This window comes from Lynx rufus, unplaced genomic scaffold (genome assembly GCF_022079265.1).
Source record: "Lynx rufus isolate CCGP_SWC_20201006 ecotype Redwood Valley unplaced genomic scaffold, mLynRuf1.p SCAF_9, whole genome shotgun sequence".
NCBI lineage: Eukaryota > Metazoa > Chordata > Mammalia > Carnivora > Felidae > Lynx > Lynx rufus.
In genome coordinates, this window is record NW_025814897.1 from 104,515,723 (window position 1) to 104,534,230 (window position 18,508).

General features: G+C 43.2%; 1 protein-coding gene across 1 annotated transcript; it reads right to left on the bottom strand.

Annotated features, from left to right (window-relative positions):
- Positions 1-3,469: 3,469 nt before the first annotated feature.
- On the bottom strand, positions 3,470-18,066 carry CBLIF (cobalamin binding intrinsic factor). Its single transcript, XM_047070185.1, has 9 exons — positions 17,988-18,066; positions 16,910-17,086; positions 15,584-15,697; positions 15,011-15,151; positions 13,031-13,212; positions 9,124-9,301; positions 7,562-7,763; positions 4,680-4,798; positions 3,470-3,531 (listed from the first exon to the last, which is right to left on the bottom strand). The coding sequence occupies exons 1-9, from the start codon at positions 18,064-18,066 to the stop codon at positions 3,470-3,472; spliced, it is 1,254 nt and encodes a 417-aa protein (XP_046926141.1).
- Positions 18,067-18,508: the final 442 nt, after the last annotated feature.

Sequence of the window (18,508 nt, forward strand, 5' to 3'; positions counted from 1 at the left end):
ATTATTGTCCTTTTATTACATATTTTTATATGTTTGGTCAAATTCACTTTACTTTGCAAAAAAACATCATGGCTGTTTTGCATGTTTGGTGTCCAAGATAAAATTTGGAACCATTTTGTTCTATTCTGTCTCTGTTTCTATTTTTATTTTCTTGTCCACAGTTCTTTTTTCTTTCTCGCTGTTGTTGTTCTTCTTATAAATCTCAGAGCCGTTTGTACTTCCAAGCAAGATTCTTTGTCATTTCAAAGTGTTGTAGGATCTGGGTAGGAAGGGGCTAGAGGATTTTCTATTTAGTTCCATGTCCTTATCAGAGTGTGGTCCTCAATCATGTACTTGGTCATTCATACATCTAGTTAAAGGAAAATACAATTGCAATTGGAATTGCAGCAAAAAGGAATCCTCCCTCCTCTCCCTAGCATCTTCACAAAAACCATCATGCTGAAAATTGACCACTTCCCTGAAGAAAGTTAGGCTTTACCAGCCATGGCCAGTAGAGGTCGCAAAAGCCGCTTGTTATAATCTCTGAAGCCATAACCGAACCCATGCTTGGGCACTACGCATTATGCAATAATGACCCACAGACTACATTTTATTACAGCACTTCCTCAAAATGGAATTGCAGCTTGTCATAGAAGATCCACTGTCAACCTGCTCGCCTGTCCCCCACCCTTGCCAGTACAAATGAACACACAGTTAATTGTAAAAGTTGGGGACAGTCCTCTCTCTCTCTCTCTCTCACACACACACACACACACACACACACGCACACACACCCTTTCCCTTTGTTGCCCAATATATTGTTAAATAAAAACTCATCTTTGTTTAAAATAATTTTCCCCATCTTCCGGTTGCTCAATTATTATGTATCGAATGAAGAAAACATAGACCACAGAGAAGCAAACCAACAAAATCAGTGACCATTAATTCTGTCACAGTTAATTACTATAATACTCTGGCATGGGTGGCATTATAATGCATTGTGAACGTCTCTCCATGTCTGCAAGTATTTATCTTCAATGTGAATTTTATGGACTTTAAAAAAAAAATTCATTTTAAGGGACGCCTTGGTGGCTCAGTCGATTGACCATCCTACTTTGGCTCAGGTCATGATCTAGTGGTTCATGGGTTCAAACCCTGCATCGGGCTCACTGTTGTCAGCGCAGAGCACACTTCGGATCCTCTGTCCCCCACCTTCTCTACCCCAACCCCCATTGTGCTGTCTCTCTCTGTCTCTGTCTCAAAAATAAAAATAAACATCAAAAAATTAATTTTAATAGTGCATCACATTTCTTTTTTAAAAAATTAATTCACTTTTGAAATTCAAGTATAATTAACATACAGTGTTATATTAGTGTCAGGTGTACAATATGGTGATTCAACATTTCCATACGACCCCCAGTGCTCATCATGACAAGTGCACTCCTTAATCCCCATCACCTATTTCACCCATCCCCCCACCCACCTCCCCTCTGGTAACCACCAGTTCTCTATAGTTGAGAGTCTCGTTTTTTTTGCTTGTCTCTTTTCTCTTTGTTCGTTTGTTTTGTTTCTTAAATTCCACAAATGAGCCAGTAATTCCACTACTGAGTATTTACCCAACAAAATGAAAACACTAATTCAAAATGATATATGCACCCCAATGTTTGTTGCAGCAATATTTACCATAGTCAAGATATGGAAGCAACTCATGTGTCCATCCACAGATGAACGGATAAAGAAGATATGGTCTCTATTATATAATGGGATATTATTCGACCATTAAAAAAATAAGATCTTGCCATTTGCAACAACATGGATGATCTAGAGGCATAACGCTAAGTGAAACAAGTCAGTCAGAGAAAGATAGACACCGTATGACTTCATTCACATGTGGAACTTAAGAATCTCAGTGACTTTTAAGTATCCCATCATATGGATCTACCAGGGTTTACCTGTCCATTGCTCTATTGTTGGACAGGTAGACCTTTGCCATGTTTTCCATATTATGAGTATCATGGCATGTTATGAGAGAGCACTTGTTCACACCCCCTGAGGGTGCCTTCCACCACGGTAACAGTCCTGGCCTTCTTCTGGAGTACAGTGACGTATGTAATAGGCATGTTTGGAATGAAGGCTTGGGCTGGTGGCTCACACCTTCTCCCAGGAACCACTGTTACCAGAGGGCGGGCTCTTATTCTGAGACGCTGGGAGGGGAGACCTGTGACAGGGCAGGCGAGTCTGTCTGCCTCTGGGCTTCAGTATTAGGAAGTGTACTGAGGCTGCACATGTAAGTTTGCTGTCTAATTACTTCAGTGGATGTTTTGATTCTTGTATATGTGTGTCCTATTATGATTCTCTCCTTTGTATAATTTTCAGAATTGGGATTGGGGGGGTCAAACTTAAGAACATTTTAGGTCTTTTGATAGTTCTTTCTTCTTTTTTTAGAGAGGGAGTGAGACCTCCAGAACATGAGTGGGGGCAGGGGTAGAGGGAGAGATAGATAGGTAGATAGGTAGATAGGTAGATAGATAGATAGATAGATAGAATCTTAAGCAGCCTCTGTGCTCAGCTCAGAGCCCAAAGTGGGGTTCGATCTCACCCTGAGATAATGACCTGAGCCAAAATTGAGAGTTGAATGCTCAACTGGCTGAGTCACCCAGATGTCCCTTTTGATACAATTTTCATATCCTTCACTAGAAAGCTGGTCCCTGTGTTGACTCCTACCAGCAGAGATGAAAGTTATGATTGTCTTTGAAAGCTTAATTTTTCATTCAAATATGTATATAGGATGGGGTTATATGTCTATATGTCTATTTAATATGTAAAATATATAATATTTATGGGGTGGGATTTTAGATGTGTATTTATATTTAATATATAAAAGTTATGTTAAATTTTAATTACATACTAAATACAAATTATATTTATATATTAAATATGTATATATATATATATTATATAAAAATATACATTTTAAACTTAATTTTGCCAAGAATCAATATTAGAAATGGAAGGGGAGAAGTACATCATCATTTACCTAGTTGTATGGGAGTCTCATATGAAATAATTTTGGCCATTTCACTAAGTGATTTGAAAAGTAGTACTTGGTATAAGAAAAAAAAATAGGAGATTTAAAAAAAATACATCATTTCATTTGTAGAAATAAAGGAATGTGTTGGTTAATTAATCAAGATCAGAATGAACTCTAAAAATATCAACTGGGCTCTCTCTTCTCCCCTTACCCTAGGTTTAAATTATGACTGGCAGTCAGTGCCTTGAGAAGCTGGACGTTTTTTTCACGGGTCACAGAGGTTGAGACTCTAGGGAAGTTTGAATCATTTATTCTACACAGTGTTTTCCATTTTTTTTTTTTTACCAGGAATATGGGAGCATTATAGATTTCCACCTTTTGGCATAGATTTGAAATGAAATGAACAAAAATTCCATCATCCTTTGAAGGTGTTTGAGAGAACCTGAAGCCACTTCGTCCTTAGTACTGTGTGAAATTGGCTGTGATGTGCTCATGGTTGAAGGGTATGTAGTCAGCAACGCCTAGAAACAATCAGAGAAGAACATGAGGTGACCGTGGGGTGTATAACCACACCCACCTTCCAGGGGATCAGCTCATTGTTGGAGGAGTAAAGTCATCACAGAGTGAAATGGGCAGCTCCGTTGGTATGGAAGAGTATGGAACTGAGGTTTAGGGAGTCCTTGTTTCCAGGCTCCGAGTTGTCATGTGGGGTATGTCTTCGGAGAAGCCCCTTAAATTGTGAGTCTCCTTTTCCTCATGTATTAAATTGCATTCATAATATTTACCCTGAAGAAACATTTTCAGCACTAGGAATAATGACTGCCAGATGCCTAATACGGTACCTGACACGTAGTAAGTGTGCAGTAAATTGTGGTTACTGTTAAACTTGCTTAGTTAAGCCAAATCTAGAGCATCCAAGGGAGAAAGATCTCATATTCATTTTTGAAGATTTTGCAGAAAATAAGGAAGGGCAGTGTGTTGAGAATTCTTGTGTTTCAGGGCAGGAAAGTTAGATGATGGCGGTATTGATGGCTTCCAAGTTGCCAGGCATTGGAAAGAATGACAATTCCAGGCCCAAATCTTTTTGGATCTCAGAGGCTTTCTGTTTATCATTCTTTCCTCAGAGAAGAAAAGCAATTGGCAGACATAAGAATAAGCCTGATTTACTTTTTTTATGTTTATTTATTTTTGAGAGAGAGAGAGAGAGAGAGAGAGAGACAGAGAGACAGAGAGAGACAGAGTGCAAGCAGGGGAGGGGCAGAGAGAGAGGGAGACACAGAATCCGAAGCAGGCTCTGGGCTCTGAGCTGTCAGCACAGAGCCTGATGTGGGGCTTGAACCCATGAACCATGAGATCATGACCTGAGCCAAAGTCAGACGTCCAACCGACTGAGACACCCAAGCGCCCTAAAAAAGCTATTTTAGAAAGCCAGCCACCTGTTCTATCATCTATCTATCCCATCATCTATCAATCATTCAATCAAATCACTGTATATATATTCATAATATACGTGTATAAATATATATGCATAGTCACTGTATGTGTGATTATCGTATATATACATATGATCTCAATGATTTGCCGATTGAACGAATGAATTAAAGAAGAGAATGAAAGAAAGTAGCCTTCAGACTATGGAAGAGATTCCCAGATTCCTTTCCTTTCTCACCTTCATTCAAAGGTGTTTTGCCACTAAGGAATTGCCAGTAGGTCCTATGATGAACATTTTCAGCAATATTATTGATGGAGGAGACAACAAGGCCCCAAGATGTCACTGTGGTTTCAAATCTGTAAGAATAAAATCATGTATGTGATTAATATCTCATTTAGGAAAGGCAATAAGAGGTTAAGGTGAAGGGACAGAGACATTCTCTTTATTTTATTTTAGAGAGAGAGGGAGGGAGAGGGGAAGAGGGAATGAGAAACAGATAATCTTAAGCAGGCTTCATGCCCAGCATGGAGCCCAACACGGGGCTCGATCCCATGACACTGGGATTATGACCTGAGCCGAAATCAAGAGTTAGCCACTCAACAGGCTGAGCTACCCAGGCGCCCTGGGACAGAGACATTCTAAATGCTTTATAGATCAGATAAAATCATGCTCAAAAGAGAAATTACAAATGACTAATGAATATGAAATTACTTCACTTAAAATGAAATGAAATTAGCCTGAAGGGAGTTTTTTTTTTTAACCTGTCAATAAGCAAATTAAAGAAAATGTAAATGCCCAAATATGGGTGAATAATTACGTGAATCGTGGGATGAATATTCAAGACTGATTTTTTTTGCAGTTACAAAATTATATTTTTCAATAATTTTAAGTGACATTACAAATGCTCCTCCAATAATGTTAAGTGAAAATGTGGGACATAAATTGTGCATGAAATAGCTATCCCATCTATGTCATGGATCACAACTGTTTATAATATGCATGGGAAGAAACCACCTACAAAATGATAAAAACATGTCCACAGTGATTATGTTGTGCATGTAGTGTAGATGTTCTGTTTTCTTCTTTATGCATCACCCCCCACCTGTCTACTATAAGTATTTATGACATTCACAGTCAGAAAAAGAAAAATCAGGCAAAATTAAAGCTAAGCTCAGAGAAGTAGTAAGGTAGATTCAGAGGGTTGTTTGAAAGCTGAGTATTCTTGGAGTGCAACTTTGATCCCGACCTGGGTATAGAAGTCAGGGAAATTATGGAGCTGGGCTGTGGACAGCAGGCATGACTCCCCGAGCCCAATCCTGTGGGTAGATTCCACATCCCACTCAGCTTCACTCCCTCAGACTTGGTCAGTTGTTCTCCTTGGCATGTCTCTGCAGGACTGGGGTCATGTCACCTTCCCTTTCAAAGACTCTCCTCTTTTCCTTTCCAGCACCTGGCATGTTCCCTCTGCTCCCTCTGCTATCTTAGTCTTCTCCATTTTTCTCTCCTGCTTCCTCTTTTTGCAAACTATAACCTCGCAAGGCTTAATTTTCTCCTCTGGATTTATTTCTGTATTCTTCCCTTTATGACAGGGCAGTGGAAGAATATGAGCTTCACAGTCAAGTTTAGGTTCAGATCTCAACTCTATTAGCTACATGTCATGTGATCTTAGGACTGTTACTTAACCTCTTTGGGCTTAAGTGGTGCTATGCGTATAATGGGCATGTAGACCTGTCTCATGTTCTTTTTATTTAAAAAAAACCTTTTTTTTACGTTTATTTATTTTTGAGACAGAGACAGAGCATGAATGGGGGAGGGTCAGAGAGAGAGGGAGACCACGGAATCTGAAACAGGCTCCAGGCTCTGAACTGTCAGCACAGAGCCCGACGCAGGGCTCGAACTCACAGACCGTGAGATCATGACCTGAGCTGAAGTCAGATGCTTAACCGACTGAACCACCCAGGCACCCCTTTTTATTTTTTTTAATAGGCTTTATGCCCAACATGGGGCTCCAACTCACGCCCCCAAGGAGCGTTGCATGCTTCTCCCTTCAAAAGCTCCCCAATGCTTCTGTTTTGAACACATACAATTAGACACATCTAAAGGAATTAAGTCTTTTTCTCTGAAAGACATTCTTTCTTTCTGGTACTCCTATCAAAAGTTTGGAAGCTTCTCTCTCTCTTGCCCCTCGCATCCAGTTCTCACAGAGACCTGTGGAGTTTTCCTCGGTGTGAGTCTGTTTGTCCTACATGGAATCTTCATTACTTCATAGATTCATAACCGTAGGCACACCCCAGATTTCCTCCTTGTCTCCCATTCTCAAACCAACTAACATTTTACATGACTTTTCTTACTTAAAAACTTGCAATGCTTCTCCATAATGTGGAGTCCAATCTCCTGAGCCTGGTTTTTCAGATTTTTTACATTACCCAGACTATCCTTCTGGATGTTACTTACTTAATTCAGTCCTGTATTCTCTTCTTTAGTCACGCTGGACTACTCGCTCCCGGAATTCCTTGCTTCTTCCTGCCTCCGATGCTTCTTCTTCTTTTTTTATCTATCTATCTATCTATCTATCTATTTTGAGAGAGAAAGTGCAAGTGGGGAAAGAGCAGAGACAGAGAGGTAGAGAGAGAGAATCCCAAGCAGGTTCTGCACACTCACCATGGAGGCGATGTGGGGCTCGAACCCACGAACTGTGGGATCATGACCTGAGCCCAGGTTGGACATTTAACTGAGGACATTTAGCCACCCAAACACCCCTTGAATGCTTCTTTCTAGCCATTCCCTCTTCCTAGAATACCATCTACCCATATCTGCCCTACAGTACTTATCCTTCGAATGTGGTCCAAAGCCCCAAGCCTTTCTGGACTATTCTAATCCACAACAGACTCTCCCCTTTGAATTCCTGTTTGTAAAACTCTATCATATGTTGACTTGGGTGATTTAATGTTTCCTGAGAGCCTTGCCTAGTTGGTAGTTTGCAGGCCTCTTGAGGGGTGATGGGATGAAGATCTGTTAAATTATCAGAAGGGAAAAAAGGTAAGAAAAGGCAGGAGAGAGAGAGAATGGGAATTCAGGCAAGGCCTGGGGGGAATGTGCGTGTCGCTTACAACACTCACTTGAACATGGAGCTTCTGCGCTGGGCTTCCTCTAGGACAACAAGTAGCACCGATCCAGCTTTCACACTGACATTGATGGTCTCATTGAAGTGCAGCTCCACCCCCCTCAGCTGGTTATTGATGGTGTATATGACGGTGATGTTGGATGCTGAGGTGGGAGCAGGGTTGGTTTGGCTGGGGAGGGTTGGTTGCCCTTCATGACCTGTGAAGAGCAAACAGGCCAAATTTGTTAAAGACTATGGGGTTTGTACTATTAGGTGCAAAATCTCTGTTGTTAGCGACTCATCCTAAAAGAAAAACAAACCAAAAAACAAACATTTCAAGGAATGGCAATGATATTGTGTTCTTGGTGGGTTGTTCTGAGGAACTGGTGTGGTCCATGGAGCTCTCATTTCCATTCTAGAGAGTTGTTTTTGGCTGAAGAGCTGACAGCTAGTTTTACAAGGAACATGAGTTTTGTTGAAGGAATTTCCACTGTGAATCTGGAGGCACTGGTAGTAAGTTTCAGGCCATTTAACAAAACACCTGGGCAACTGTAGTGTAGAATGGTAGGAAAGACTCCAAAGCCATCTTGTGAAGGTGGGGAGATCACTGGGAAGCAGTCTAAGGAGTTAGGTGAATGTGGCTGTGCTTGGGATCCGTTTGCTTGATCGTGGTCTCTATAGATTCTGTTCTGAGATAGACAAGGAGCTTAGTCATCTCTGCTTGTCTCGGGAAGTCCATGCAACATGAGATGAATAGTGCTTTATACTAGTATTTGATAACAAAGAAGAGTTGGCGCTATGTCTACCAAGGACTAGTTACCTCTGGAGTGATAAAATTTTTATGCAGGATTCCCACTTTCCTTGTGTACATTTCGGCAGTGTTTGAATTTTAAGTATCCTTGTATTATATTTTTAATTGTATAAAATAGAGATATTTCAAATCAGAGGGTAACGTGCCAGGTTTCCACCCCCATTCCTTTGGTGTGCCAGGAGCACCAAGGCTTCGTATTTAGATCTCCACGTCTGGGCTGAAATGCCAACTCTGCTCTTCTCGTAAGTCTCTCAGACCAGATCAGTGATTGGCCATACCTCCTTTGCTTTTGCACTGTATGTGGCTTCTATTTCTATTTAATGCTTATTTCATTCTTCCAAATGTTGTGGTTTTTGTCTGTGTATCTATCTCATGACCTTGTAAAGAGCAGATATCTGAAGATACTGTGTAATGTTTGAGGCATTCATCCCATGAATGAGTGAAGTTATATATCATCTGATTGTTAAGACCATGGACCTTCCCCCTTCACCATCATTTCACTTCACTATCATCTTCAGCATCATCTTCACCACCTACTATAGTAGGTGCTCATTTAATGTGTACTGAGTGCAGTGGACATGGGGGCTGAACTCTGAGGGCACGCTGGTGCGGCTGTGTGTTAAGACACGACACTTGGGAATTGGAAATCAGATGCGTCTCTGCCTACATAACAAGCCTATATGCCACTTGAAATTGATCCACATACTATTATGGGCATAAGTTTCCACTTTATACCACAAGGAAAGGCAGATGTTTAGAGTTCTTACCAGGGTTACAAGACACATGGGGCACATCTAGGTATGTCTTGCCTTTCAGGGAAGGGAGGATTTGGGCAATGGACATGGGATTGTGGAATTTCCCCAGCTCAATCTCCTTAAGTATTGTGTCCATGGTCTTCTTGCAGTTCCACTTCTTGGGAGGGTGCTTAGGTGTCACGGAGAGAGCCTGGGGCAGGAGAGAGAGGGAGAGAGAGAGAAGGAGAGGGAGAGATTGGTTGATTAGGCATAGCTGAGAGTTGGCCTTTATAAGCTTTATAAGGGAAACACTTGATCACTAATCTTGGGGATCATCCTTGAGCTGCCCAAGGTTCAGGACGATGTCTCTTTTGTTCACTCTGTGTCCCCACCTCTTAGCTCAGTGTCTATCACATAGCAGTCACACAACAAATATTTGTGCAACAAACAGATTTGGGGAACACTATTAGGGCTGCTGCATTTATAGTATGTTTTATATAAAATAGTTCTTAAACGTAGAACAAGGTGAGAGCCGGGCAAAGCAAGCTCCAGGGGCAGCTAGTCTGGAACAGCCTGGCCAGCGAAACATAGGAGAGCTCTTTGGTTTTGTGTTGTCCTGCACACCCTTTGGTGGACTCCTCCCACACTTTGTGTTCACATCAGGACTGTCAGCCAGAGGCTCCACAACCCTGGCCCCAGGGGTGGATTCATGGCCTGGGCTGGGCTAATCATAGCGTGCCATCCTTTTGGTGACAGTGATTGGTGGGCATACACACTAGACAGAGTCCTTCCCTGATATACAGACACCCAGAGAGAGAAGCATTTCTTTCTTTCCTGCTGGGGGTATTCAGCTGGGACCATGTAAGTAAGCAGTGGGCTGCTGGTGACCATCTTCCTCAGCCACTTTGAAGAAACCATGGAGTAGGAGACAATGAAGAAAGCCAGGGCTGAGCGATGAAAAAAGAGTGGTCCCTGAAACCATGGTTTGAGTCCTTTCTTCTGGCTGCTCCTGAAATTAATCCAGCTCTGGACCCTCTAGTCTATATGAAATAGGAAATGCCCATTTTTTTTCTCAAGTTATTTGGGTTTCTGTTACTTACAAAAATGATTCTTGCGGGGCGCCTGGGTGGCGCAGTCGGTTAAGCGTCCGACTTCAGCTCAGGTCATGATCTCACAGTCGGTGAGTCCGAGCCCCGCGTCGGGCTCTGTGCTGACCGCTCAGAGCCTGGAGCCTGTTTCCGATTCTGTGTCTCCCTCTCTCTCTGCCCCTCCCCCGTTCATGCTCTGTCTCTCTCTGTCCCAAAAATAAATAAATGTTGAAAAAAAAATTAAAAAAAAAAAAAAGATTCTTGCTAAATACACCAAGCAGTTCATTCTACTTTGCTGCGTTTTAGATCTCATTGGGTCAAATAGAAATCATAATTTCTTCCTACCTTTGGAGGTTCATTTGAGGTTCAGATGGGATGATAAGCATTTTGTGATGTATGTTATATAAGCTGTCATTACCATCTCCCTCACTTTAGGGTTGTGCTGACCATGACCATCAGAGTATGTCAATGGTCTGAGATTGCTGGTTGACTGATTCACCTGAATCTTAAAATGGGAAATGAGCGAAGGGGGAGGAGAGTCAGAACTGGCTTTGTAAGCCAAAGGCAGTTGATGAACAACCAGACAGTTTGGATAGGCATGACTATCACTGTTAACTTTGGCAACCATGAGTTGTGGGTCTTGCGAGAGGCCACTTTACAGGGAAATTTGGTTTAAAGGGCATCAGGTAGGTAGGTACTCCTCAGCAGCCATATCTTGTTCACTCGCTGTATTCAATTCTCAAATCCCAAAAGTAAGATGTAGCTCTTTGGGATAAAACATTACCAATGCCAATACTCTAGAGAGAAAGGACACATTATGCTGTGAGAAGCCATTGATAACTTTGCATGAAGATGTTTATCAGGTCCCTTTCCAAGTTAAATCCCTATCAGAGGAATTTTGAAACCTTTGGAATAGTGATGGAAACAAGAGAAGAAACTCTGGAACAGAGGAAGTGCCACATGAATGCCTAGGGAAGCCATGTGGGTGGCCCAGACCACTTGAAGGGCACTGGCGTCCTGGAAGGTGAAGAATGAAGGCTGAAAAGGGAGGGACCGTGAACAGTTATTGAGCATCGCCTTGTGCTTGTGATTTGTAAAAACTATCCTTGCATCCTTGTTCTGATTGGGAAAGTGAAATTCAGAGAAATTCAGTATTTGCCCACAAGGGTGGCAGATCTGGGCTTCAAACTCAAGTTGTTACATGGCCAGAGCCCTCTGGTTTTTGACACCAGAACATTTTTAATTAGAAAAAAGTTACGCATTAGATATCTGGCGATTCTAGACTACAGGCTGCTTGAGTAAACTCTAGATGTGTGCCTTAACTCAAGTAGGGAGAGGATATGTCTCCTAACTGATTAGAAATCCACGTGGCCTGTGATATCTGGATAAAAATGAGGTTTTGTCTTTTCATAGGAAAAGCTTTAATTCTCAGGCACAGCTTATCAGAGTGTACCCTGCAGGTGATAAAAATCCCAAACAGAATTCACAAGCCAAACTAACAAGAGCAAACCTTTCTCTGTCTGGCACTAAGGTGAAGCAAGTTTATTTTAAGTGAGTCATAGATAAAACCCATCTTATATCCCTTCCAGACTGCCTGTGATACTCCACACAGCTTTCTAGACCTGAGCCCCGGAACTGGTCTCATATGATTCAGCCATGGTAACAAACAGTCTTTTGTTCCATGGCAAAATTTCATTCACCATGACATGATACGGAAGCTGACTTTGTTCTCATTAATTGCTCCTAAACATGGCACATGGAGTGGGGACTTGGTGTTTACTCTTAGGTTTAACATAAACTGATTTCTAGTCTGTTCATGCCCTTTGGTAATTTCTAATGTGTGGAATCAGGGCCAGTCTCCACTCCTCCCCATGTACGGATTTCTTCCTACCACTGTAGTGTATTAGGTTCAGGGCTGGCATTGTGATTCCATGGTTCTCTGTTTCCTGGGCTTTCTGAGTGGAGAAGGTCATGATGTCGTTTTCCAATTAATTACACTAGGCATTTTGAGACTTTGGAGCACAGACTTCTCAGTTGGGGCTAGAGGATTTGGCCACAGGTGACCCTTTAATTTATGATTCTAGTTGGTTATGTCTCCCCACTATCTTTAGTATGTCTTCCACGGGAGGACGCTTCTCTGGTCAACCCTAATCAGTGGAAGGGGGTTGCATTTGGAGATGCATCAAGCAATGTCTCATAGAATCCAAGCCTGGGGATCTGGGTTCCCAGGGAAGCACAGGATTGGGTATGTACTTGGGTACCAGACAAACTTGGCTCTGCCATTTAGAGCACTGTGTGAGGTTGAAATGAGATCGAGACTATAAAAGAGCTTGACAAAGATTAGACATCCAATCAGCTTTAGGTTATTTTCATTAATCACTTTGAATACAAGCCCACATTTTTTGGATCACAGTAAAGGGCTAAAAAAAAAAAAAAGAACACTTGACTGGCAAGATGGAATCAGAAAATTCAGTTTTTTTTAGGACTTGTTTTAATATCCTTATATTTTTTATACATCAAATTTTCATCAGTCTGTAAATATTATGAACAAACCGATCATTGTCAGTAATAAACTGATATGTTTCTTGGATTGATTTGTATTTTTTTCCCCAAGAATGAGAAAAGAATTCACATAATTTTATTTTCACACTTTGCCCATGAACTAGGGAAGAAATAAGACTCAACCTACATTTTACCAGTGTAGAGACTAAGACATAAGCACCACAAGGTATCTACCTCAGATTAAACTAGCTGATCTTTCCCAGAGATGTTAGAAGCCTGGTCTCTTGATCCTACAACCCAGCCTTACCGTATTGGCATGGACCCAGCAGAGAGCGTTGGTGATGTGTTACCTGCATGGCAAGGCCAGTACTGTAGATGTCTCCAATGATGCCATTGTCTTTGATCCTCATGCTAATATTCTCCACGACGTCCTCTAGTACCTGACCAAACAGACTTCTGTAACCTTCCTCTGAACCTACTGGGATCTTGTTGTACATACAAGTCAGAGCCAAGGTCACCATTGCTCCCGTGTCTGTGAATCACAGTGGGGATAAGGCAACCATCACCACAACAATATGAACAAGCAACATTTACTGTGTGCTTATTGTGTTCCAGCTACATTATCTCCTTTATTCTTCAGGACAACCTGTGAAGTAGGACCTATAATCATCTCCATTTAAGGGATGAGGAAATGGAGGCTCAGAGAGGCCAAATAATGGCCCAAGGCCACACAGCTAGTAAGTAGCAGGGCCAGGATCTGAACCCAGATCTATGTGACTCCACAGCTCATGCTTTTAATTAATGTAGACTGGCGCTTGATTCAATCCCATTTCTCTTGTGCTAGCGTTTATCTTTAAAAATGTCACCAATGCTTGAAGGCCGAGCCATCGCCACCTCTCATTGAAGCCTTCCCTTGGGCAGCCCTATGCCACAGGTGCGGTCTCTTTCCTGACCTTTTTTATTTTTTAGCACGTGTTGTTTGGACCTGTTTTGCAATGTCAGCACTCGATGCTGTTTTGTTGTTACCGTGCTCTGTGAGCTTCTGGGTGGCGGGAACTTTGCACCCCCCCCATGGCACCCAGCACAGGGGCATTTTCATGATTTGCATGGGAAAATGTACATGGACTGAATGAGCAAGCGCTGGCAGGACAAGACCGGAACACATGCAAGACTTGCCAGATGACATCTTTTCTTTGACTGATCTTCCCCTCCCTACTGGGATCTCCGCCTGAAATTTGCATAAACTCATTAAGGAAGACAGTGTTGTTGAAACCAGTGTTGGCAAAGAAGTCCAAATTTCCCAAACTGACAGAGACACCCCAGCAATGCATGAGGTCCCAGATGGAACACGGAGACCCATCTGCTCTTGACCCCCAGGGACGTACCAGAGCCTTTGTTTCTAGGTCTGAAAGCCTGAAACGAGAGCGTTTGCTTGAGACAAGAGAGGTTGTTGAGGAAGCATGGGTAATGGGGTGTTAACCTGAGATACACTCTTGCTTGGAGAGTGGCAGAGGAGAAAATGTGACCATGAACGAGGGGCATACAGCAGTGTCCTCACAGACGGCATCATTCAGAGTCGGCACCATCATCTGCAGGAGGGGAGGGTGGACAGAGAAGGACCTGGTGCCATAGAGGGGAGAAGCTTCCATTCACAAGCAGCCATAAGGTTGCAGAAAGAAGGAATATGATGGTTCCAGTATATTCTTGAAGCGGAGGAGCATCAGTATCTGTTTATGTATTTTAAATGTTGTTTATTTATTTATTTTGAGATAGACAGACAGAGAGGCAGAGAGAGATTGAACTCACAAACTGTGAGATTGTGACCTGAGCTGAAAACAAGAGTTGCGTGCCTAACCGACTGAGCCACCCAGGTGCCCCCAGACAGTATCTATTCAATAGAAAGAGAATATTTGAATGTTATAAGGAGAAACATTGAGAAGAACAGAGTGTGGAATCACCACTAATGATACAAGAGAAGGTTCAGTGTATGGCTGAGTCTAGACATTGGTTTAATAATTCAAGAATTTGCCTGGAAATAACTCCTGACTTGGGTGAGTGACGTGCTTATTGTTTCCAGTGAAGATTCTGTCATTGTCAAGACATTTCAAGTACCGTCCTGGTTTCTTTGTCTTACTATTTCCCTTTCATTTATTCCTTAATTCACATGTCCAACAAATATTTGTGAAGTACCTCCCATCTGTAGACATTTTCATGATCCTGAGCTCTTCCTCCGTGGAGAACTCCCCCTCCCACTGTCCCCTCCGGCCCCCCATTCAGTGCCCGTGATGTTCCCTGCTCAGGGCAGTGCCTGGCAGTGGTGACCGACTCACCCGTGTTGAAGGGGGAGGAATTGGCCAGCAGGATCTTGGCAAAGCGGACTGCTATGGGTAAGGTTGTCTCAGGGTTCTTCTGGCACAGTGCCAGTACCGCCAGACTGGGCCCGTAGAAGGTTGAAGACTGAGCATTGGGGCCTGGGAAGGGGACAGAGGGCCTCCGTAAGGTTAACATCCTCCAGAATGAGGATGTTCATGAAAAAGGGAAAAGCCAAACCTTTTAAATAGAAATGTTTAGAAAACCTGTCCAAAAAGAAACCCTCCATTTTAGCAAAAGGTAACTTCAACACTTCTCAGAATAAGAATGTCACCCGGCATGAGAAGAGAATAAAAGGGACGAGGCTGTCTTCAGGTGATGGCATAAGTCTGTGTCCCTGGGGACAGTGGTCTTCTCTAGTTCACTTGGAATCGAAGTGAATATCTCACAGTGGGATGATCTCAGGGATCCTAAGCAAAGGCAGCTTTGTTTCTTCCCTCACTTTCCATTCCCCCATCTCTTTCGTTCCAGGCTTAAAATTCTCAGGAAAAATCATTTGCCTCACTCTCCCCTCCCTTCTGATGAGCTCTTACTTGAAGGAGCCCAGTTTTCCATTTGTCTGTGTAGAATCGAAACTTTATTCCCAGGGTCTCGGCAGGAGGAGGTGAGGGCCATGACAGTAAGGGCGAGCTGGCCAATGGTCAGGTCTGTGGAGGAGAGAACAAAAGGGTTACAAAGGTATTGTCAGGGAAGAGTGTGCCTGGCGCCAGGGCTGAACTCTCTGCTTTTTGTCCAGATTGTTGAATTTTTAATAGTGTTATTAGATAGGTTTTTTTTTTTTTTTTTTTTAAGATTTTATTTTTGGGGCGCCTGGGTGGCGCAGTCGGTTAAGCGTCCGACTTCAGCCAGGTCACGATCTCGCGGTCCGTGAGTTCGAGCCCCGCGTCGGGCTCTGGGCAGATGGCTCGGAGCCTGGAGCCTGTTTCCGATTCTGTGTCTCCCTCTCTCTCTGCCCCTCCCCAATTCATGCTCTGTCTCTTTCTGTCCCAAAAATAAAAAAAAAATTAAAAAAAAAAAAAAGATTTTATTTTTAAGTAATCTCTTTACCCAACATGGGTTACACACTCACAACCCTGAGATCTAAGAGTGCTTTTCTGACTGAGCCAGCCAGGCACCACCTAGATAATTTTTTGATCTCTCCTTTTTAAGGAAAGAAGTGTGGACAAATTCTCAAGGAATGTTTACTCTGGTGACCACTCCGTGACTTGACAACTTCATCGAGAATCTCTGGTGTCTGTTTAGAAAAGCAGCAAGAACACCCATACAAATTCATACCTGAAAATAACTTTAACTTTATTGTCTCACTTGATTGTCAGGGCTACTCCTGGGAGGTAGGCAGTACAGAGATCTGATTATTACTATCATTCTTATTATGACTGTTAGTGTCCTTGTTATTAGAATCGCCTACATTTTGCAGATGCGTAAGTGAGGTTGGTCAGGATTCGTGACCTGTTCAAGGTCACCGAGTTACTTTTATTTTTTAAAGTAGGCTCCACGCCCAGTGTGGAGCCTAAGGCAGGGTTGAACTCAGGACCCTGAGATCAAGACCCGAGATGAGATCAAGAGTTGGATGCCCAACTGACTGAGCCACCCAGGTGCCCCAAGGTCATGGAGTTAATACGTGGTATAGAGCCAGAACTGGAAGCCTGCTCTTTTTACATCTGATCTAGAGCTTTTTCATGGTTGCTGCCCTCTTCTGCGAATGCTCTGACTTCACATGCATTTCTTTCCAGGTTTGTAGGGAAAGGTATTTGGGTGATTCAGGTACAGTCGCAGGTGGCATGGGAGTAAGGGGTGTGTGGAGTTAGGACCTGGGGCTGGAGAGTCAGGGAGAGTTCAGAGGGGCTCTGACTTCTCACCGGCTACGTCACTGGCCATGAGCTTGTAAGTCAGGAGCTTCTGGGCCTCCACATTGTAGGCTCCGGCTAGATTCATGGCAATCAGGATGCTGGGATTTGGGAAGGCTGAGCTGGTCACAGAGTTCTCCATGAGCACTTGTAGGCCATTAACCAAGGGCTGCTGTGCTGGGGGGACAGCTGAAAAGAGAAGGGCATTAACTAACCCCCTACCCTCTCTCTCATCTCAGACACGTGTTTCCTGTGAGTCAATCAGAAGACAGAATTAGCATTGGTACCTTCCAGGATGCCCCCATGTAGGGATGATTATTAAAGAAAAAGGAGAAAACCTTGAGATTTTCCTCTGAGGCCAATTAAACCAAACATCTTCTCAACCCTTATCTTTAAGAAAGTGATTTCTCACTTAGTGACTTCAAGCAATATGATTCATGGGCAGTTCATATTATTTCCAGCACATCCCTCAAAATCATGTTTTCCTTGCATTTTTTTCCTCAGTCTGACATGAAAAATATGGAAGACTTGGGATGTGACCAGTCCTCAGCGAGTACCCATATCCCCACTAGCAGTGGCACGAGGTCAGAACAGCTCTGAGCCTCTCTGTGCCACCAGCCATCATTCCTGCACCAGGATTTCAATCTCTCTTAATGTGAAATGCATAGCCTTCGGGGCACCTGGTTGGCTCAGTCGGTTAAGCATCTGGTTCTTGATTTCAGCTCAGGTCATGATCTCACGGTTCATGAGATTGAGCCCCGAGACCTGCTCCATGCTGAGGGTGTAGCCAGCTAGGGATTCTTTCTCTCCTGCTCTTTCTGCCCCTTCCCCACTTGTTCTCTCTCTCTCTCTCTCTCTCTCTCAAAAATAAATAAATAAACTTAAAAAAAAATGCTTCCTTCTGGAAGAACTTACACTATGCAGCTAGGAAAGATGAACCAAGCACTCTCCCTGACTCACCCACTTGGAACTCCTACAGTGGTTGCTGTTTCCAATCACTTTCTCCTCAGCCGACCTCAGCGTGTGAGGTTTGCCCCTGTCCCTGGGGTCACGGCTTCCCTGACTTCTCTGGAGGAAACACTGTACTCACAACATGAGCCCTGGGTTTGGGTGCTGGTCCCAGCCACAGCCCAGAGAAGGTTCAGGAGGTAGAGGATGTACCAGGCCATCCCACTCTCTTCTTGTCCTGTCTATGGGTCCTGGGCCCAAATCCTAGTGTTTGAAAGTGGAGTGTTTCTCTCGTTTCCCTTATATATGCTTCTCTTTGTAAACCAGTCGGCCCTCCCCTCCCTCCCAGCCACTCCTAACCACTTTTGCTGACCTGTCTCTCCCTGAGGGAACTAATTTCCATACGCTTATCTAACTAGTCTAGACCCTGCAAGGTGTGTGAAGGTGACTTCTAGCTGGCACTGCCAGTATGAGACGCTTGGGGCTGGGGGTGCAGTGAAGGCAGTGATGTCGAAGTGCCCTTTCCCACAATCCTGGGCCATTAGATCAGGAGCTTGGCTGGTGAGTGAGCGAGTATAAACGGGCCTTCCTCCTGGGCCTTCAGACACCTGCTCAGACCACCTCCGGGCTGTCTTTTTTTTTTTTTTTTTTAATGTTTATTTT

Coding starts and splice junctions, on each gene's coding strand:
- CBLIF (XM_047070185.1), bottom strand. CDS start 18,066: ATGGCCTGGTACATCCTCTACCTCCTGAACCTTCTCTGGGCTGTGGCT. Junction 7,764..9,123: donor CCATGTGTCTTGTAACCCTG/GTAAGAACTCTA, acceptor TGCTCTTCACAG/GTCATGAAGGGCAACCAACC. Junction 4,799..7,561: donor CGCAGAAGCTCCATGTTCAA/GTGAGTGTTGTA, acceptor TTATTCTTACAG/ATTTGAAACCACAGTGACAT.